This window comes from Engystomops pustulosus, chromosome 7 (assembly GCF_040894005.1).
Source record: "Engystomops pustulosus chromosome 7, aEngPut4.maternal, whole genome shotgun sequence".
NCBI classification, from domain to species: domain Eukaryota; kingdom Metazoa; phylum Chordata; class Amphibia; order Anura; family Leptodactylidae; genus Engystomops; species Engystomops pustulosus.
This window is the reverse complement of record NC_092417.1, coordinates 54,428,848-54,451,980: the sequence shown is the minus strand read 5'-3', so window position 1 is coordinate 54,451,980 and position 23,133 is coordinate 54,428,848. Positions and strand designations below refer to the sequence as shown.

The following is a 23,133-nucleotide window of genomic DNA, read 5'->3' as shown; positions in this document are numbered from 1 at the left end:
GTCAACAAGGTTGAAAGCCAGAGAGGATACTGAAGATCAAATCAAAATAGAATGATAGCCTTCCCATCTTCAACGTTTCTATGAAAGGACTGAGAAATAAAATATACCATCTCTCCATGTGAGGCGTCTCCATCTAAGGAGAGAGAATAGGGAACCGGAATGATCCTTCCCCGATTCTCTAAACATCACAGTGAAGACCTGATACTAATGACCTAGCCTGTTTAAACACTTACAATTATACTGGAAGGCGGGTTCTTTCTAAATTGATCTCGAGATAAGATGATTTGATATTTTGTAAGGTTTGGAATCTCTCTCCGTGTCAGAACATTGTTCTGTATCAAACGCCCTGCAAACGACTCAAGGACCTATGGTGGAAATAGAAACATGAATATTAATCTCAGAAGCAGGAGAAAAAAAATAAAACCAGAAACAAGAAAACCGGTAAATTTTTTTTTTTTTTTTTTGTAGGACCGCTCAAATAGCTAAATTTTGGGGTGCATTGTTACATTTGGGTTTTTTCTCCCCCATCAAAAAAAAAAAAAAAAAAAAAAAAATTTTAAAAATAAACCGTACAGCAAAAATATGTTTTACAAGTCCGTATGAATGTGGTGATCCAGAATATCTATAGGAGTTGTAATGTACTACTATGTTTGCATGGTAAAAATATCTATTATAGAAAAAAAAATGTTTTTGTTTCTCAGCTAACCAAAAGGCAAAATTTACATTTTTCTATTGGTGTTGCTGTAGAAGGGATTGTGTTGGCCAGGGTAGGTTGCAATTTTCCCTTAATATATTGCAGACATTTTTAATAGAGCAGAAAGAAGGGGGGGGGGGGTCACTGAGCTGAATGTAGCAATGTGCTTGAATAAACTTCACCCTAATGCACCCCAATATGTGTGGTTATGTTGTGGATCTGCACTCAGTATGAAGACCATTCACTGCTGGAGGCCTGTGACTGCCCATTTTTGACATGCCACCACCAGTGACCACTCCTAGGATATAACAGGATACTGTCATACCAGACTACACACAGGAGTTCAGTGCAGTCTGTAACCATGGAGACACAGTTTTATGAAGCAGTATATTTGTACAGTGTGTACTCTGCGTTCTGACTATACATAGATTAATCTTCCACTATTAGTAAAGGAAACGACGAGGTAAAAACTAAAACAGGCCGAGCTTCATGTACACTGCATTAACGTGAACCACCAGAAAACACAACAAAAATGCACTAAATATTTGTACTATTAAAGAAGAATTTTACCCCCCCGCCAAAAAAAAAAAATGCCTGCTCATAAAGGGTTACAAGTCTTCCCCATATCACCTAAAATTAGCTGCCAGTGAGACACTTTACCTTAATTAAAGCCATTTTTCCAATTAGCTTAAATGGGTTATCCGGGTTTAAATTTTTTTTTATGGCCGGGCTGGGGAGGGATAGTTAAACACAATAAACCTGTACTTACCTCCTCCGGTGCTGCCGATGTCCCGCGCCGCGGCCCGTCTTCTCCGTGCGCCGGTTTCATTACACCGGCGCACAGGGAGCTTCCGGCCGGCCGGATGCTCCCATGCGCACCATCTCCCAGTGCTTACAACGCTGAGAGATAGGGACGGATGGGAGGAGCCGTCCACAACGCGGACCGGAAGCTCCCTGTGCGCGGCTTCCGTGCCCCTGTTTGTTTACAGGGGCACGGAACAAAGTGACCGCGGCGCAGGACATCGGCGGCGCCGGAGGAGGCAAGTCCATGTTTATTATGTTTAACTATCCCTCCCCAGCCCTGCCATAAAAAAAAAAATTAAACCCGGATAACCCCTTTAAATGACTCTTATCTCCAGAGTTGGACTGTTCTCCTCTCCTGTGGTGCCAGTGATCCACCCCCCCCCCCCTTATTTTGACCGACAGCTTTGCTGCCCTGCAATTACAGACATATGAAGCGCTTTTTACTCATAGGAAATATTGTATCAATTATTTTTTTTACAGGTGTCTTGTTTGCCATTCATGTCATGAGACCAGGGTGATGTTATCAAAAGACCTATAACCTTTACATGTGTAAAATATACACCTTGCATTTATCTGATCACATGAAATTTACAGCATGCCTCCATGGAAGCATGGTGAAGAGTAGAAGTTCATGGAGGCATGCAGTGATTTCATTTGATCAGATACATAAATGGGGTACATTTTGCTAATGTAAAGGGAATAGGTCCTTAAAATGACATAACCCTGGTCACATGACATGAACTGCTGAATAGTGAGGAGGCATAAGGCATGGGAAGGAGTAGATGGGAGGGGCTGGCCAAGCAAGACACGCCTCCTCTGATTCCAGGTAATATAAAATAAAGTTGATTTATGGGGATGTAAGGGAAACTATATTTAGCTTAAGGAAGGGTGTTCATTAGTTACTAGGGCTCTGTAGGAACTAGCTGTATTTGTGAAAAAGTGGCGACAGGTTCCTTTTAATGTGTGAACAACCATACGTCTCTAAAAAAAATAGTTTGTTTCCCTTGCAGCCCAAACTGCAGTCATGTGCCCAATAATCTGATATTGGTGACCATTAGTAATTTTATTTGCCTCAGAAAACCAGTTTTTTACTATATTTCCCTTTTTCTATTAGGCTATTTAGCAGAAGGGTCCCAAAGAAATATTTTAGCTCCTAAATTACCCTTATGATGAGGTCCATTCACAGCCCTGCTTCCACTAAGCTGACCTGAATCCCAAGCGAGGAAAAATGGTTTTCATGCTTCTTTAAGCATTTTAACTAATGAATAACATTTTCCAGGTAATTCGAAAGCCGATAGAACAGAGGCATAAAGCCACGAGTTGTGTCTAAGTGTGTAGATTACACTGGGCGAGACGTACGTTCCAGCTCTTGTCGTTATATAAACCTTATAAGAGGCCATCCATGATGAACCCATTAGGACATAAACATAAAAGAAAGCAATGCAGAGAGCTTCTTACATAAACCCGCATTCACTTCTACTGCCCAGGTCTTTGTGCTAAGGCCTTTAATTCCTTAAATGGGTCCTTGAATCCCTGAATACATTTGTAACGGTCGCCAACATGAAACTTTATAGCTGGTCTACATTAGAGGATGGTGTCCTTTTATTATGGGAGATTACCTAGAGAGGGGATACAATCCCCCCCACACAAGGCAGCGGCAGGCGGGTAACACTATCTATGTGGACCAGTAAACATAACCCATTTCATCTACCTGCTTACATCAGGGTCACATAGTATGTTAGGACAAGTTTAAAGCTAGTACATTGCAGAGACGCTAAAGGGGGGCAGAAGAAGGGTGACATTTTCCCGGATCTAAAATGAAATTCGATTTCAGTGAGCAGATGACATCCATAAAACCTATGGGTAATCACTGGACATGGTATTAAAGGGGTTGTCCAGAGATTGAAAAACATACCGGCAACAAAACTCCACTTATTTCTATGCAGATGAGCTGCAATACCAGCAGAAACCATAATCAAGACGCCATGTCTTTAAACCATTGGAAAGCCTCTTTAAATGGACAAATCAGAGTCAAAGTTTACTCCAAGAGAGCAGATTTCTTTAACTGGGGAATGTAAAGAGCAAATAACTGATTGACAGGTCTATTGGGACGGATTTAAAAAAAAATTGGTGTGCAGATTGAATAACTTCATTATAAAACTTTACAAATGATGAATCAATACTGGCGACTATGGACAGACATGTTCTGCCACAATTCAAGTAAAATCATGTGAGGAAATGGACATGAAAGAACCAGCATTAAACACACAGGATTCTATATCTTTGGATTACACTCATGTAGCATCTACGGTATATCCGTGAGGGTTCTCATGTCTTCCTGTCCTCTATGTGCTATCCTGTATGACTACATAGAAATGAATAAAGTGCACTCTTCCACTAGGAGGCGCTACTGGGAGGTACAATTGATGGCTCACAGCGATGTTATGCATCTTCTCACCGCCCTGCAGATTTCACTTTTCAGACACGCACATGGTTTCCAGCATTGGTCAGCTGCATTGTCCCTGTACCGTTCGTTTCTCTAAATAATTTTAGTATACTTTGATTATACTATATATTATATATAAGAAAGTTCAATTTCTACTCAAACCAAACACTGACACATATCCATTGACTGCGTCAAGTCTAGGCAGGATCTATGAAAAAAAAAAGCCGGACGCGATAAAAGGTTGTTCATGAGCATACGCCGAGAGCTTGGTGACGTCACCGGCACCTCATAATAATGCACCCAAACGGTCACGCGCATGGTGCGCCGGGGTTGAATATAACGAATAAAACAGTTTTTCACGGAATACAGCGGTTTCTGCAACTAGTCAAAATATGGTCCGGCATCAGATCACCCTGAGCTGTTGCAAGGTATTTGTCGGTTAAAAGTGTAATTTTAAAGTGGTAGGTTTCCTTTAAAATTATGCCAAAAGGGTTTCCTGTTTTTAAACGCTGATTGTAGAAGGAAGAAGGCAGTGGATAACAAATATAAGACAATGACCACATTCACAGGGTTTAGATCTATGAGCAAATGTCCCTGGTTTATCACGCTAAATTTCTTTTAAAAGAGCTGTTCCCATGAAGACAAGATTCTCATATATACTCAGGATAACATAATAACACGTTCTCTAATTCACTGTTATATCTGTGAAATGCTGTATTTTTAATAATAAGTCCAACTTGGTGTATACAATTTTGGTTGTCCTGGGATATGACCATAAATCTTGTGTAAAGCTTTTCTTGTCTGCACACTGCAGTGCTCTCTACCTCCTGCCCCTCCCCCTTCGATACAAGACCTACTCAGACACTGGCACTTCCTGTCAGCAAAAAGTAGTGTGCAGAGACTTACCCTACAGACAGATAAGGTCTGTATAAGAGAGCTAACTGTGTGTTATGGCAGAGTTGACATGTTATGAGAAAGCAGAGCTGGGGTGTGTCATTGTGTTTTATAGCCATCTCATCACTTTGTACTATTCTATCTTACACACAGAAAATGAGACAGATCAATGTTCAGAAGTAACACAGAAGTGTAGATAAACCCTTTACCCTGATAATCCAAGCACAGTGTCAGTACACAGCATCTCATAGCAGAGAGGAATCATGAAGGGTCTGCTTAGAGAGTCCCCATCCACACTCTGGGATTTTTAAATTCATTTTATTGTGTTAACATCACTAGGGGATTGAGAATTTTCTTTCACGAGCGTAATTGTGCGAAATGTACAGGACCATTATGGACCAAAATAGATCTTTAAATTTTGATAGTGGCCACTGAACTTCGACTGAAATAGACTGATATTGGCCAAATTTGTAGCGGTTTTCTTTGCAGCAGTTACATCACAGATAGGATTACAAAAGAAAATACCATCAATGTATCAAATCCTGCTGCCAATAGCTGATATGACAGCCTATCACACTGAATATGTCTCAATGAATTGACTCCAGACTGATGTTTATTATGAGGCTGCTTTAAAGCCAAATTAGCAAATGCCATTACTACATTACTAGAGCTCAGACAAAATGGCCGTCCCCATTATCAGGAGGGAAAAATAGGAAAAAAAAAAAAATTCCAGGTCAAAATGAAAATGGGTAAAAGATTCATACCTATTAAGCAGGGATTACAGAGAGACCAGGAAGAATTATGTTTTTTTAAAAGGTGTATATAAATATATGGTCTGCTGTGGAGAACTTTGGGTACAAGGAGACACGGGCAGGCTTCACATCGGTGACACGTATGTCAGGCTGGGTTTACATGCATCACTTCAACCCTCAATCTACATACGTTTCCTTAATGGATCTGGATTTATGGTAGACTGATAAACCCATAATATATCCCAAAATGGAGAAACCTTCCTAATTGCACAATTATTACATATGAAAACATTTTATGTAGGTCAGACATAAGAAAGAAGAACATCTAGTAACCATCACCACAGCAATCCCATTAGGACCTCAAAGAAAAACAATGCTTTTACTCCAAGCCTTAAAGGGATTTTACAACTTCTCTTAAGAGCAGTCTTCATGCCCCAACAAGCACCACACATTAAATAAAAATTGATTTGGGGTGATCTTTGCTTAAAGAGTTGTCTGGTGGTTGAAAAATATGGCTGCCGTCTTCAAAAACAGCTCCACTACATAGGTAACGTGTGGTACTGCGACAAAGCTCCATTCATTTCTATATAGTGGAGCTGCAATACCAGCACAAACCATGGTCAAGTGTGGCAGTGTTTATGGAAGAAAGTAGTCATGTTTTTTAACGCCTGTCAATCCACTTTATAAAAGAAAGGGTGGGCTCAGTAAGGATTGGGCACGCGCAGGTGTGCAAGGAAACCTGGCTGGTCTCCAGCGGGCTGCGCAAGGAAAGGGTTACTGCACATGCGGACTTGCAGACAGCCAGATAACACCATGGGTTGTCTGTAGCGTTTGCCGAAGTGAAACTATATGAATTTTTAGTACAAGGGTGTGCATGATTTATTATCGGCCAGAGCCAGGAGGCGCTCAGCTGACATAGACCTCATCACCTCTGACTTATTAGCATTTTTATTTATTTATTTTTTAAGAAAAGTGGATTTCTTGGAATATAGGACCTTACGAAACATAAGAAAACCAGTGCCCAGTACCCACTAAGGTAACAAGCATGATATTGGGGACAGTCTACCACCAGTAAATCTGGTGGTAGAGGTCCCTTAAAGGATCTTTTACATTAAGGTAGATAACCTCTGTAAGCTGGTTATTTGGTATATACAGATGGCAGCAATGCACATGAACACATCTCATGTACTGTGTAACCCCAGATTTATTCAGTCTGTGAAATGCAAGCAATATGTCTGCCATATCTCCTACCAGAACACTGTGGAGAGATTCTGACCAGTCACCTATGGATCTGCGAGTCACTGCAGTCCTGCGGGACCACTCATGTACTAAGGTGTGCACTGGAGCTTACGAATATCACAGACCTAGTCATAGCCCTGAAGTAGGAAGACATGTATATTTCTGCACATGTAGAATATTTTAGAGAGACCCTTATATCATGATCACGTGCCCTTCAATGTAAGCTGGTAAATTATTCTCTAACTTTTCATCTTTCGATGCCTCGTCCATCACTGCATAAACTTTCCATGTTGTCAGTTCTGGCTGTACCTGTAGAAACTTACAGAGACGCACATGGTCTAGAAGGCAAAGCTCCCTGGGAAAATATATGCAAATTATCGCACTTCAGCAATGAAGAAAAATGTCTCTAGTGCCACCTACAGGTTACTTATAGGGCATCTACCTTTAGGTGGCGCTGAGAACCAGGTTACTTCCTAATTTGCATAAATTGTTCATCAAAACATAGGACATTGATTATGTGTGTGTAGCACATTCTCCGCAGAGGGCAGGGAGAGGCGGTGCCCGCTTACACCAGGAAACATTGTCATGTATGGTCTATTCTACATACAGGGCCAAGCAAGGTCTTTAAGCTCTATACACACACATGCAGTTTCTTTACAATAGTGAACTTCTGTTTGTCTCCCAGTTGTATCACTTCTGGCTCCGCATTTCATTACATTAGAGTTACGTAGGAATACAACAGCGATGACAAATTCAGCTCAGCTAGGTTGTTATCAGCATGGAGAGAGTTAAAGTACAGTGACAGCGCTCTCCTCCCCCCACCTGACTGGGAGCATGTGTCTGTGTATTTGCCTCTCCCCTCCCTCAAGGGTTTCCTGAACCCTCCTCTAATGCTCAGCTTTTAAAAGCAGCTGCTGCGAGACGCAGCAACACTCAGCCCTGCTAAAGTCCGAGACCTGCTAGGGTTAGGGCGACAGGAAGGAAGGACGGGTGGACTGCACCCCTGTCCTGTGCAGGGCACGGCCACCAACTCCACTCCCTACTAAAAAGTGCACTCAACTTTTCCCTGACCCATGTCGGTTCAGCCACTCCGCAGTGCTGCATTCTGGGTAGACAGTCATTTTGGCCCTTTCCAGATACAACTCTGCTAGATAGTTCATATCCTGTGACCTAGTAATCGTGCCACCATCTAGGGTTAGGTCGTACTCTCAACTTGGATCCCAAATAGGATTCTTACAGATCAATCCAAGTTCTAGAGGGTCTAGACCAGTTCTATTTTGGATTTTAGAATCCAGAATTTTGAGAAAAATGCAGCGTGAAGGATGTAGGATGAGTGGAGGGGTGCAGGAGCCTGCTGCCGCTGGGATGATCACTTTAGATGACTTGGACAACATGACGGATGAGCTGGGATCAGACTCTGCGTATAACAGCAACGGAAGCATTGAGGAAGAAACCGAACCCATGGAGGATGGTGAACAGGACCGGCTACTCAACTACTGGCAAACCGTGGCAAGAGGACATCAAGTCGAGGTGCCAAATGGTAAGCACCATAGTACCGAATCAGTCATAATACACACAAGAGCCTCACGATAAAGACACAAGTGTCATATCGGATATATTGGGTTTTTTTTTTTTTTTAATATCGCTCGAAAAGTCCCATAGGCACATAAGCAGCATTGCATTTCAGTAACCTCTTACATCAGCAACATTGCTCATCCAGAGCCTCCTACTTCCACAGGCAGAGCAGCAGGTGATGTAGCTCTACCACAGAGACCTCTAAGGCACTATATAGCTGGTTGCGAACTGTGTAGTGGATGATATAAGAATTGGGCATAATAAGGTTATTATTAAGTTATTAATGTGATTTTTATAAGGATTTACAATGTGTTGTGAAATTAATTGCAACCGATTGTTCACTGTTATCAGCCATTTCAAAGACTGGGATCTCACTGGAAGGTCCACAGCAGTCACTGCCCGATCATTAGATTATCCCAGGAAAGCCATAAATACATGCAGAACTCGTTCCAAAATATTCAAAGAGGTCTCAGACTTAATGCTTATAGTGAAAGTTTCTACAACTTTCTTATTTACTTTGTGTATCAATTTTGTTTGTGGTTGAAAGGAAACAGATAATGAAATCCTATTAGTTTGCTACAAGTGTATCCCATCTAGACAAATGCAGACTTTAGGGAGACACATTCTAGTAAGACTATTAGGACAGGAGATGCGTTTCTCCCATAGGGATATATCGGAACTGAGGGACCAAGACAAGGTACAGATCAGTTTTCAGGGTTTGTAAAACACAAACAAATGTTCTCAAATGTCAGTGTATATAGTGGTCAGAACATGCTGGGAGTTGTAGTTTCCCAATAATTGGAGGATTCTTTTATGGTAGAGGATTTCATCAATTTCTCTGAAATCTCTTCAGTGCCAAGAAGACAGAGCATCATCCCCAAGTCCACACAAGTCTATTAACAAAGGATTTACACCATAGAGCTTATTCTCTCAGCGCAGCGTACATGACCACAAGTGACAAGTGCCCCGCTAGTGACAACGCTGCTGCTCTTCTACACAATAGCGAGACTGGATGGAGTCTCAACATGCTCACTTCCCTGTATAATACTCTGAGATACGATATGAATCCCATGAGAAAAACATATTCCCTAACACTTAAGCACACCCAACTTACAGACGACTCCTAGTTAAAGATGGACCCCTCTGCCCACTGTGATCTGTGGTGAAGCTTTACTATAGTCCCAGACTGCAATGGTCAGCTGTAAGGTGTCTGTAATGAAACTTTATTGATAATCAATGGTCCTATTACAGGAAAAAAAAGTGAGACTCCAATTGTCACAAAAGAAATAAAAATTGTCTTACAATTATAAAATATACAATTTCGACTTGCATACAAAATTCAAGAACAAACCAATGGAACCCATCTTGTACGTAATCCAGGACTGCTTGTATTTGACGTTCCTGGACAAAATATTGACTTCCCTCAACTTCCCAATTCCATGTAAAAACATGCAGTAGTCACTGAAGAATTTTCAGATGGATTTTCAAATACAGGCAGTCCCCTACTTAAGAACACTTGACTTACATACGACCCCTAGTTACAAACGGACCACTGGATATTGGTAATTTATTGTACTTTAGTCCTAGGCTACAATAAACAGCTATAACAGTTATCACAGGTGTCTGTAATGAAGCTTTAATGTTAATCCTGGTTTTTATGACAACCCAACATTTTTAAAATCCAATTGTCAAAGAGACCAAAAAAGTTCTGACTGGGATTACATTGATAAAATATACAGTTCCGACTTACATACAAATTCAACTTAAAAACAAACCTACAGACCCTATCTTGTATGTAACCCGGGAACTGCCTGTATCTTGTACTGTACTTTAACAGCTTCAAGGCTGGTATATTTTTTGGTACAACTACATGGAGATCCGTAGGGCGTGTATTGATATCAATACAGGCGGAGTTGCATACAACCTAGTAGGTTACAGGACGAGAGGTTCTCTATAAACATTCATTTTCTACATAAACCACCAGAAACCTAAAATGTTTGGTGGTTCAGCAACTCTCAGCAGTGGATTTGAAGTAGTATCAGTCATGCTGGATTTTAATATGCCCAATTCCTTCTCCGTGGTACCAGAACAGGGTCTCACTCCTTTACCAGCTGACAACACAGGAATCTTTGTTCAACACACTAACAGCTTAACAAAGTGTATGGTCGCCCATATGGCATCTACCTAGCTGTGGATCTCCATCCCCCATATAACACACGAATGATAAGCGATATGTCAGGAGATCTCAGCCCTGGGCAGATTTACAGGAGATTATACAGAGCTAGAAAACTACTGAGAAGCAGCCATGGGCGTCATACACGCTGCCAACAGGAGGGAAATTATGCAAAACTTCCCTCTAAAATAATTAAATTTTCAATGAGTCAGAGTAATGAAGTCATGGTCACAAATCGAGAAAGCGGGGGGGGGGGGAGGGGGGGGGGGCGGGGGCGGGAAATGGACGCTTTTTTTTGGGTGGTCCCAAAACCAGATTTCCATAGCTCTTCGCTAGCATACAAGAAATTGACCTGTGACCCTTTGAGAACCAAAAGGTCAGAAGTCAAGAGTGTGCAGTCAGACTTAAACACAGATAGCTACTGGTATTCCTTACAATATGTTTAGAGGAGGCCAAATGAAGCGCTGTGACAATCCAGCTGTCACCCTTTCCCATTAACAAGATTGGAGGGCAGCTATTTCTGGCCCTATTCACACATGTATAAAATGTGTACTCTCGGAAGATGAGCAACAGCTAAATTCATTGTCCATTCATTGTTCTGGCTCTTCCCAAAAGAAGAATTTTAAAAATCAGGAATTTATTTTATTTTTTTTTTTGTTATTAGCGTGATGCTGCAGCTAAAGGTGTCAGTCAGCACCCAAGTCCAAAGCAGTGGCATGTTCATAGTTATCACCAAAACATTGTCACCAGTCATTTCACTATTAACTCTTCATGAAAAGCAGGTGGGTGCGCACTTCTGAATATACTATGGACCATCATGACAATTTAAGCCACCTATTACACTCCTCTAGAGTGGAGACAGGTAACTTCATAGAGAATAGGACATAAACTAACCTAATCCATGATATATACTGTACATTTATAGATTTTAGTGTCGCTTTCCCAGCACTCATCATCTACCTGCATTAGTACTTATGGGTATCTAAATCATAATGTGCGCCAGCAGCCTGTTCGCCAATTCATACCCATTTACTCGTTCGGACACATCCCTCTATACACATTTTGGTACCCACCCCAATGATTTCTCCTGCATAACTGAGCAATTCCCAGGAAGCAGCTAAGAATTCCCACCAAGGTATATGTCGAATATATGCTCAGTGTGAACTCACTTCTATCCAAGGCACATGAGCCAAGTTTTAGGATTGCACATCTAGTAATGAAACCAAAAGCACGTACAGTGTACAACATTAAACACACAATGCAGACAGCATTGCAAGTCGCCTACTGCATTACTGGAGCAAAGGAGGAATTAGAAGTCACAGCAGGAATGACGGGTGCAGCCGGCTATCTTTACACTATGTAGGGAAGGCTGACGACAGCGGAGCAGAAGTTGATCAGAATTTGATGTCCAGAATTCCCTTTCCTTTAATGTCAAATGGAGAATAAAAATGAAATACGTATATTACTTTACTCTCTGAATATACAGTAGTTCCCATTCTTCAATGCAGTTTTCCCATAATAACTTAAAAAAATTTGAGACTATAAAACAGACACTTTATTCTGCACACTCCTAGCTCATGTGTGAGTCTTCAAAAAATCCACAGCTCTGCTGATTCATTCAGAAAGCACTTATCCGAGCTCGCTGTCAGTTCAGCGTGGAGCATGCAGTGCAGATAACACTTGGGAGATGCCATTGAGTGCATTCAGTGACCTTGCATGTTGATCCTCCATTCGCAAAGCATTCAGGCCTTGAATTAGAAGCCTAGGAGCCGCTTCATGTGTCAGCTGCCGCAATAAGAGGATTTGAGAAAATCACGGAAAAGCTCTTTGTTGTGTATTAAAGTGAACTCTACATTTCAATCCTGTCCTTACTTTAGCAGATAAAACTACAAGATTTTACATAAAAGTCCCACAGTATTAAGAATGCTTACAGAGGACCGGTCACTAGGCACTAGGAGCTGCTTACTAAAGTGCTACAACAGATGCAGCAGTGTTACACTGCTAGCGTTATCAGAAACCTCCAATAACGCTAGAAGACAATGTCATACTGTACAGTAGAAATGCTTACAGCGCGGTCCGGCTTATTCATGACCCACAAGCCACAATGTGATTCCATGAAATCACAGCAGCCTCCATGGAGGATGAAAAGGAGTACAAGTCCATAGAGGCTGCTGTGACTTCATGTGCTCAGATACATACATGGGGTACAGTTTGCCATTGTTAGGAGGCTAAAGGACCTGACATGAGCTTACCCTGGTCACATGACATGAACTGCTAAATAGTAAGGAGGTATAAGACATGGAGATGAGTAGATGGGAGGGGCTGGCCGGACAGGACACCCCCCTCTGAATTCCAGGTAATATAGATAAAAGGTGATTTATGGGGATGCAAGCTAAAAGAAGCGGGTAAGTTAGTGAATAGGGAACATGACACTAGCGGTGTATGTAATAATGTGGTGACAGGTTCCCTCAAAAGGGCACCCATCAACACATTTTCACAAAGACAGCTAATGTTAGTTAAAATTGCCTTAATGGGAACCTAAATGCCACCCTTCTTAAGCTAAAAATTGTCTTCCAAACAAGTTTGTTATATTCCCTGGTATCATAGCGGGCACATCCTGCCAGAAGGAGGAATCAGAGTCAAGCTCAGGCTCCTCACCGGCGCTCTGACTCATGAATCTGCCCCTCTGCACAGCCTGTAGCTCCATGTCACTGCTAATCTGCTTGGAAACACACACCTACTAGACGTCGGGCTGTGCACCCCAGGCCGTTGCCATAGGTGAACACTGCGCATGCACACTGGTGGCTCTGACTCGCACCGATGCATGTGCGAGAATTTCAAACAGATTATTCCTGATGTGCAAGGGTGGGTTTACGAGTCATAGCGGCTGTGAGTAGACGGGGGGGGGGGGGGCGGGCTTGAATGGATCTTAGAGCTCTGCCAACTGCTTGACTGGAAATGTAGGGGGGGGGGGGGGGAGGATGAAAGTAATTCACAGAGGAAATTATGAATAAGTTGACAAGTGGGTGTTACCAGTTGGGGAGATAATTGACACTGTCCTGTTAGCGATGACAGTCACGTCCGGTAGAGATACATCTCCTTGAGAGGGCACACTACAAAGCTCTAAAAAAAGATCCTCCAGTATTATTATATCATGAAGAATAAAAGTATTTACTAAAACATAAGGGGAGAGATAAAAAGGGGCTCTTTATTCATTTTGCAAAAACTGTAATGGCTTACAGTTAACATGGTAATTAGCCAAAGTGCATCAGCCGCACATCAAATGAAACTGGAAAGGCAACAACATTTTTTTTTTTTTTTAAAAAAGGTCCAAGTGCCAAATTTTTGTGCCTAAATAGCAGAGAACGGAAGTGAAGCTGAAGCCCCCCTGGTGTTATATCCCAGGTGTACAGTCTGTGGCTACCTGTACTTGACACGGAAATGAGGACAAGTGCTAACCGTGTTTGCTACAGATACATTTTAAAAAACGCCATGTGTGACTGCACCCTTATAGCTAACTGAAGGCTTAAATGACCATTTAAATTCATGAGAAAAACTGCAGATTTTTGGTCTTTTACTGGATTAAAGTATTGAGGCCATTAATATTAAATTGGTGGGTGGGCGGGCAAACCCTCCTCCCCCACTATTTGGTACTATGCTTTGTAAGTAACAAAGATACAGCAACCCTTGTCCCGGCTACAGTCGCTTCAGACAGCCAACAGGCTTGAGCACCCCCAGGTAGGACCAACACCTATGTGATAATAATGACCGATTTCCAACAGGTCATTCCTTGAAAAGCTGCAATATATAACATTTTTATTACTTTTATTCTAGAATCAATCACATAGCTACCCCTAAAAAGATTGTACGTACATTCAATGCTGTGCTGCTGTACAGAGTCTGCAGTAGTCTCGTGCTGCTAACGTTAGGCTGCGGCGGTGGTGAAGGGAGGGGTCACACTTTGGTCCCCCTTTGTGGCCAGTTTGTTATTAGAGTGTGGGCTCGGCTCGGGTAGGAGCCAATAACAAGACATAAACCATGTGGTAGCCACTGTAACCACCAGTGCATGTAGCCTTAGCATCCACTATGTTTGCACGGGCAAGCATTGCCGCACTGCTAGCATGGGTCTATTAGACAGGTTACATTTCACAGAACAAGTGTACCATGTATACACTTCACTGATGTAGATAGATCAACTGTGTGCAGAAGCCAAAGACCATGGCAACCATCAATTATTTACAGGTCCGCGCTATAGGCAGCAACTTGTTGACTCTTTTGGTTTCCGCTCATGTCCAAGTTATCCATCACAGTCTTGTACCTTTTAGCCAATATTATTGGACTAAGTTAAATATGTACAGTCATTCCAAATGGTCTTCATGCCGGATGCCCACAAGTATGTCTGGCCTGAACTGGCTTCATGCACTTCCGGGATTTACCAGACTAAATCTAGAAATAGTTAACTGAATGGACAAGCGGAGTTCAGTTCCATGATTCCAGGTTTGGTACCCCACAGGGAGATTTGTCAGACTAATTGGTCTTATGGGCATTTCGCTTCACTGAGGGAGTCGCTTTAGGCGATGCTACACTTGGTTGTAGCATAGTCCTGGGTCTCATCACACCTCCACCGCTCAGCAGCTCTGTATACGTAACGGTTTGTTGCCCGGTCATATACAGTAGGGACTTGGGTTGATCTACAGGGCTTCAATAGATTTATCTACTGTAAGACATATCCTCATCTTTTTTTGATATTGACCTATTTTGTGACTATTATAGGTTTGGTGTTTGTTCTACACGGTTATAAGATGTTTGTCTGCTCAGATCACTTGGTTTATTGTCATCAGATCACATCTTGCCATGTACTTTGGGAATTCCTCATTCATTTTATTTGCAGGATTGGTGGTTGTTGTGGCATTATTTGACCCACTTTATCATTGAGGTGGAGTTACTTTACTACGGTACTTTTAAATGTTTTTAGCCATCAATTGCATTGATTTTCTATATTTGTTTAGACATAAAATAGATGTAGATTTTTGGAATTTTTGTCCTTGTATATATTAGTGGGTGCGCAGACTATTTTTATAGCCTGCAACACAGTCTCAACTACATAGTGGTGGTAGCTGGAGGTACCAAGAACATTTAGGCTAAACAAAGAATACTACAATACTACCATGATATTCTATAGTACAGTGGTTCTCAATGCTCTAACCCCGCAATACAGTTCCTCATGTTGCAGTGACCCTAAACAATGTACAAGAATCTAAATACTGCCCCCTATGTATAGAAATATAACTCCTATAATACTGCCCCCTATGTACAAGAATCTAAATACTATAATACTTCCCCCCCATGTACAAGAATCTAAATACTATAATACTGCCCCCCATGTATAGGAATATAACTACTATAATACTGTCCCCTATGTACAAGAATATAACTGCTATAGTACTGCCCCCTATATACAAGAATATAACTGCTATAATACAGCCCCTATGTACAAGAATATAACTACTATAATACAGCCCCTATGTACAAGAATATAACTACTATAATACTGCCCCCTATGTATAAGAATATAACTACTATAATACTGCCACCTATGTGCAAGAATATAACTACTATAATCCTGCTCCCTATGTACATGAATATAACTACTATAATACTGCCCCCTATGTACAAGACTATAACTACTATAATACTGCCCCTATGTACAGAAATATAACTACTATAATACTGCTCCCTATGTACAAGAATATAACTACTATAATACTGCCCCCTATGTACAGGAATAGAACTACTATAATACTGCCCCATATGTAAAACAATTACTATAAAACTGCCCCCCCCCCCCTCCTCAGGTCTTATGTTCCTCCTCACCTCACTCAGGTAGTCCCCCATGTCTGCTCCCTCCTCCGCACACAGAACTCTCCCCAGTTGTCCCCTCCCCCCCCCACTCTTTAAACAGAATTCCACCCCCTGGTCCTGTCACCCCTCCACAACACAAAATTCCCTCCCAGATCTGCCCCCATCTCAACAGAACAAACCCCTCCAAAATCCCTGCTGGAGGGTCCTTCTGTATAGAACTACAGCTGCTACAGCGACCCCTGCAGCGAGACCTTAAATGATGTAATTCAAGGTCCCACAGCAACTAGTGTGTCGCAAATCATAAAACAAGTGTGCATTATGCACAAAAACGCAATAAAATCATGGCCATGATAGCTTTAGGCTACCCCTGCGTTTTTGTCGTTCAACCCCCAGGTTGAGAACCGCTGCTATAGTAGATAAAAGTGCATTAATCTCACGGGCGATAATAACCTGCGACGGGAATGTTGGTGGCTGGCAATGGGGTCGGCACATGGAAGCAGAGTGGAGAATCGGACTACAGTTCACTCCATTGTTCTCTAAAGTACGATAGACACAATCCCAGACGGCTGAGGAAGGTTTAATGGTGACCCTGGTGACTTCCCGTAGTACACTCCACTGCTGTACAATTAAGCACTTTATAATGTACAAAAAACCTTTTTAATAACCTGCCAAAATGTGACATTAAAGCCATTTCTAAATCCAACTTTTCATGGAAGCTCCTTATGAGAGGGTACATGCAAAAGAGTTGGCTTTTCTGCTTTTATAATAAATCATATGATTTCTGAGTACGGTATGTAAGAAACGTGTGAATGGAATTACAAAACAAGGGGAAATACATATATCTACATACACACATATGCCTATTAGGACAAAACATGGAAGTTATGGCCAACATATTGTCTGAGGAAATAATCTTCATTTTATTATATGAGGAACTCGACATACCGTATATACTAGAGCAGGGGTCTCAAACTCGCGGCCCGCGGGCCAACTGCGGCCCGCGGGACAATATTTTGTGGCCCCCACCTGGTCGCGCTGCATGGAGAGGGCTCAGCCGGTAAGTCTTTGCTGCATATTGCAGCAAAGGCTTACCGGCAGTGGCGTACCGATCGCGGTCGCAGGGGTCGCGACTGAGACCGGGCCCATGGTCAGTCAGAGGCCCGCACCTGACCCCTGCGCTGCGCTGCGCTGATAACTCGGCGCAGCCCAGCGGGCAGATGTTTTAAATTGTGACAGCCGCGGGCCTTCCCGTTACAGCGCACGGACTGTTCTGTATCTGGTCCGTGCGCTGGATCAGGGAGGGCCCGGAGCTGTCCCAATTCAAAATAAGAACGGGCCCCCGATCCGCCCACCGTCCCACCCACCTCAGCGGCCGTTCCCACCCATCGCATCCATAGACGCCGACACGTCTGCCTGCGCCGGGTCTGCTGAGGTCCATGACCCGGCACCTGACCTGGCAGACGCGTCATCAGCCGTCGCCTGCGCCGATCTGCAGAAGAGAGAGCGCGAAGAGGAGCGGGATAACTAGGTAAGAGTTTTATTTTTTATCTTGCTTAAGTATATGGGGCCCTGTTTCTATTTGGGGGTGCATAGGTGAAAGATAGGAAATGGCTATTTGGGGGGATATTACCTATGGGGGACATTAATCACGGCTACTGCTGGGGGGGATATTAATTATGGCTACTGGAGGGGGGGGGGGGCATTAATCATGGCTACTGGAGGGGGGACATTAATTATAGCTACTGCTGGGGGGGACATTAATTATAGCTACTGCTGGGGGGGGACATTAATTATGGCTACTGCTGGGGGGGACATTAATTATGGCTACTGCTGGGGGGGACATTAATTATGGCTACTGGTGAGGGGGGACATTAATTATGGCTACTGCTGGGGGGGACATTAATTATGGCTACTGGTGGGGGGGACATTAATTATGGCTACTGGTGGAGGGGGGGACATTAATTATGGCTACTGGTGGAGGGGGGGACATTAATTATGGCTACTGGTGGAGGGGGGGACATTAATTATGGCTACTGGTGGAGGGGGGGACATTAATTATGGCTACTGGTGGAGGGGGGGACATTAATTATGGCTACTGGTGGAGGGGGGGACATTAATTATGGCTACTGGTGGAGGGGGGGACATTAATTATGGCTACTGGTGGAGGGGGGGACATTAATTATGGCTACTGGTGGAGGGGGGGACATTAATTATGGCTACTGGTGGAGGGGGGGACATTAATTATGGCTACTGCTGGGGGGGACATTAATTATGGCTACTGCTGGGGGGGACATTAATTATGGCTACTGGTGGGGGGGACATTAATTATGGCTACTGGTGGGGGGGACATTAATTATGGCTACTGGTGGGGGGGACATTAATTATGGCTACTGGTGGGGGGGACATTAATTATGGCTACTGGTGGGGGGGACATTAATTATGGCTACTGGTGGAGGGGGGGACATTAATTATGGCTACTGCTGGGGGGACATTAATTATGGCTACTGGTGGGGGGGACATTAATTATGGCTACTGGTGGGGGGGACATTAATTATGGCTACTGGTGGGGGGGACATTAATTATGGCTACTGGTGGGGGGGACATTAATTATGGCTACTGGTGGGGGGGACATTAATTATGGCTACTGCTGGAGGGGGGGACATTAATTATAGCTACTGGTGGGGGGGGGACATTAATTATGGCTACTGGTGGGGGGGACATTAATTATGGCTACTGGTGGGGGGACATTAATTATGGCTACTGCTGGAGGGGGGGGACATTAATTATGGCTACTGGTGGGGGGGACATTAATTATAGCTACTGCTGTGGGGGACATTAATTATGGCCACTGCTGGGGGGGACATTAATTATAGCTACTGCTGGGGGGGACATTAATTATGGCCACTGGTGAGGGGGGACATTAATTATAGCTACTGCTGGGGGGGACATTAATTATGGCTACTGGTGAGGGGGGACATTAATTATGGCTACTGGTGAGGTGGGCATTAATTATGGCTACTGGTGGAGGGGGGGACATTAATTATGGCTACTGCTGGGGGGAACATTAATTATGGCTACTGGTGGAGGGGGGGCATTGATTATGGCTACTGGAGGGGGGGCATTAATTATGGCTACTGGAGGGGGGACATTAATTATAGCTACTGCTGGGGGGGACTTTAATTATGGCTACTGGTGGGGGGGACATTAATTATAGCTACTGCTGGGGGGGACTTTAATTATGGCTACTGGTGGGGGGGACATTAATTATGGCTACTGGTGGGGGGGCATTGATTATGGCTACTGGTGAGGGGGGACATTAATTATGGCTACTGGTGGGGGGGACATTGATTATGGCTACTGGTGAGGGGGGACTTTAATTATGGCTTCTGGTGAGGCGGGACATTGATTATGGCTTCTGGTGGTGGGGGGGGGACATTGATTACTGCTACTGGTGGATGGTGTTCAATGTTTTTATGCATACTGGGGGGGGGGGGGGGGCCCTGTTGGGAATTTTGCCCTGGGGCCCAGAGGACTCTAGTTACGCCACTGCTTACCGCTAGCACCGATCGCGGGTGCTTTCACAGCGATGGCTGCCGGCAAATAAAAAAAATTATTTTTGTACAGGAGTTTTTAATTTTTGTAAATGTATGAAAACATAAAACCTATACAAATTTGGTATCCCCTTAATCGTACCGACCCAAAAAATAAAGTAGACATGTCATTTGGGGCGCTCAGTGAAAGACGTAATATCCAAGCCCACAAGAAAATGGCGCAAATGCATTTTCATTGCATTTGGAATTTTTTTCCCGCTTCCGAGTACATGGCATGGAATATTTAATACCATCACTATGAAGTGCAATTTGTTACGCAGAAAACAATCCATCACACAGCTCTTTACGTGTAAAAATAAAAAAGTTATAGATTTTTGAAGGTGGGGAGTGAAAAATGGACATGAAAAAACAGGAAAGGGCCCGTAACCGGTTAATCCCCTTCCCTCCGGTGCTTGAAGAAGATGAAGTCGCCGCTCTGAACGCACTTGGTGCAGGTCAGAGCGGCGACTTCATCTTCTTCGATGGGAGGGACACGGGGAGGCAAGTACCGGGTGGGGGAGGGGGGAATGGAGTGTCCCTGACTGGGCTCAGTGCGGTAGGAGCTTGGGACCCCTCGGTACACAGGACGCGTTTATAGAGAAAACACGTCTCCCAGCTTGGGGCTTTCCTTGCACTGGGAGACGCCATGACATTTGAATCTGAATAATGATATTTTGTAAGCACATTTTGTGTGGAAAACTTGATGCGGCCCAGCCTTACCCAGAATCTACCTCCAACGGCCCCCAGGTAAATTGAGTTTGAGACCCCTGTACTAGAGTATAAGCAAAGTTTTTCAGCACACGGCTTATACTCGGGTATACACAAAAAATAAAATAAACTCTGTACTCACCATTCCAACGCCCTTCCACCGGCTTGGCTGGCTATATACTAGGGGGGCATGTGCTGGCTGGCTATATTTCTCGGTGAGGCTGTGACCAATGCACTTCTAGCCCTAGGCTTAGCTAGTTTTTATTTTTGTAAAATGAGGGGCCTCAGCATGGCTTATACTTGAGTATTTACAGTATATTTCAATGCAGAACACTATGCAACAATTTTGAGGTGTCCAGGACCTTGATCTTTTGAAACATAAAAAAAGAGTTGGAGATACATTATAGGGGACCCCCGATGCTAGATGAAAACACACACAGGGTATTGAGTTTGAAAATGATGGATCTCAGTGACTTCAGACCTTCACCAAAACAACCAATACAAGCCCTTAGAACCCTTGGTTAGGAGCAAAGAAGAGCCACTTTAAGTATATGGCAGTGGGATATAGGAACGGTTGCAAAGCTTTCTTTACCGGTCACACGTTGACTCCATGTAATTAGGATGTCGAGGAATGTCTGGGGCAAATAAGGGCGGGTCACCAAAAGTTAAAGAAAACAAGATTGATTATAATTTATGGCTGCCAAAATTTGTACATTGTTCTTGAGAACTAAGAAACCTGACATTTATGATATATTTGAAGATAGATGTATACAAAGCATCAATTATTTAAAGATAATTATAGTGGAGTTTATAGAGATGCCTGAAGGGGAAACTGATGTAGCATCTCCCATAGCAAGACCTTAGACAAGGATTAGGGAAATAAGAGCTTCTTCCCATGAGGCTTGTAGACAGCCACAGGCTTCAGGATGCAGTTTCATATAGCTCTTCGTGACACCAGAAGGTTACCCCACCCAGTCTATCAGATAATGTATTTTGTGAAACTGGTGCAGCAGGTTTTTGTTTCTCTTAGCTATCCTAAGGATAGTCGTCTATTAAAATAGAATCCAAAAATGGAGAGAAACAATTTTGTCCATACAATCCCTTAAAGGGAACTTACCATCAGGATTTCACACTGAACTAATGACGGGTTCTCATAGTCTTGTTTAAACCAATTACCAATCTTCTTTTATAACTAAAACAAGTTCCAGTTTAAAAAGTAGATAAAAGTATACATGGCTCCCTGCCAGCAAAGAGGATGGAGGCAAGGACCCCCTTCCTAATGTAGAGGTTATCTGCATGGAAATCTCACATCTGCAGGAGGGAGAGCATATAGAGCTGTGATGACACAGGATTAGAACACTTCCATGGAACCAAGAACGTTAATTATAAAAGAAAATAGTAATTGAATTAAAACCCCTATGGAATTCAATCATAAGGTCAAAATGTTAAAACCTGATGACTGGTTACCTTTAAATCTACCACCAAAATCAAGCATGATAAGCCAGAGGAATTTACCCAGGTACTCAGAGTGTGGCAATCTTCTTATATTTGTTATCCATGGCTTTTAAAATTATGCTAATGACCTACAAGTGCTACGGAGGGAGTTACCCGAGCTCCTCCATGCTCTACCATGAGATTACAGCAGTCAGAAGGATGGGAAAGGCAAGATAATGTAACAGCCTGTGAGCACAGAGGAACTCTAGCAACACCCCCAGACCCCTTCTGGCTCATTAGCATCATTTTTAAAGTTGATTTGAAAAGGAAAGAGGCCATGGATAACAAAAATAAGAAGAATACCAAAGGCACAATGCCTGGATCAATAAGTACATTTCACTGGTTGATCATGTTCTATTTTAATGGCAATTTCTTCTGCTATGATTTATCAGAAATCTACCCTGTGCCAACAATTTATGCGTGTAATTGTGGCCATTGGCAGTCTTCTCTACACAGAAAAAACGTAATCATTTTCCACTTTGCACGAGCACCAGGAGGTTACAGATTTTTCTTTGTAGGACTGCGCTGCGATTTTTAACATGATTAAATATGGCAATGACTAGGTTACATCTTGCCATAATGTTACGGCTCACAAGTTGCATAGACCCTTCTGAACTTCGCAGTCAAAACCTCACCCTATTAGCTTTCACAGTGCCGTGTTGTAACATTGCTAAAGTTTGATCTTTGCACACATGAAGGGTTTTGCAACTCAAAATCACTGCAACCCCTAAGCAGAGAAGTCATTTAGTAGATTGTCTGGAATAAACAGTCATTTAAGACTCATTGAGGCTGAATGTCCATCCAGTAAAAATCATTGTAAAAATTAGTTAAAATTGTAGAAGAAAGAGGTCTTTAAGGGGGTGTAAAGGGATACGGAAAGGATTTCCGTGTTTTCTAAGAAA

At 42.9% G+C, this 23,133-nt stretch overlaps 2 protein-coding genes across 3 annotated transcripts in view; one reads left to right on the top strand and one right to left on the bottom strand.

Moving 5' to 3' along the window:
* The window catches only part of FANCM (FA complementation group M), a 103,062-nt gene that overhangs the window by 51,434 nt on the left and 28,495 nt on the right, over window positions 1-23,133 (bottom strand). For both annotated transcript variants that reach the window (XM_072115978.1, XM_072115979.1), the window contains exon 5: window positions 234-365. In XM_072115978.1, coding sequence (XP_071972079.1) covers window positions 234-365 — 132 coding nt within the window. The remainder of the gene's footprint in view (window positions 1-233; window positions 366-23,133) is intronic.
* Window positions 7,732-23,133, top strand: part of LOC140069824 (heme-binding protein 1-like) — a 32,134-nt gene continuing 16,732 nt past the window's right edge. Inside the window, exon 1 of the mRNA XM_072115983.1 lies at window positions 7,732-8,369. Coding sequence (XP_071972084.1) covers window positions 8,138-8,369 — 232 coding nt within the window. The 5' untranslated portion in view covers window positions 7,732-8,137. The remainder of the gene's footprint in view (window positions 8,370-23,133) is intronic.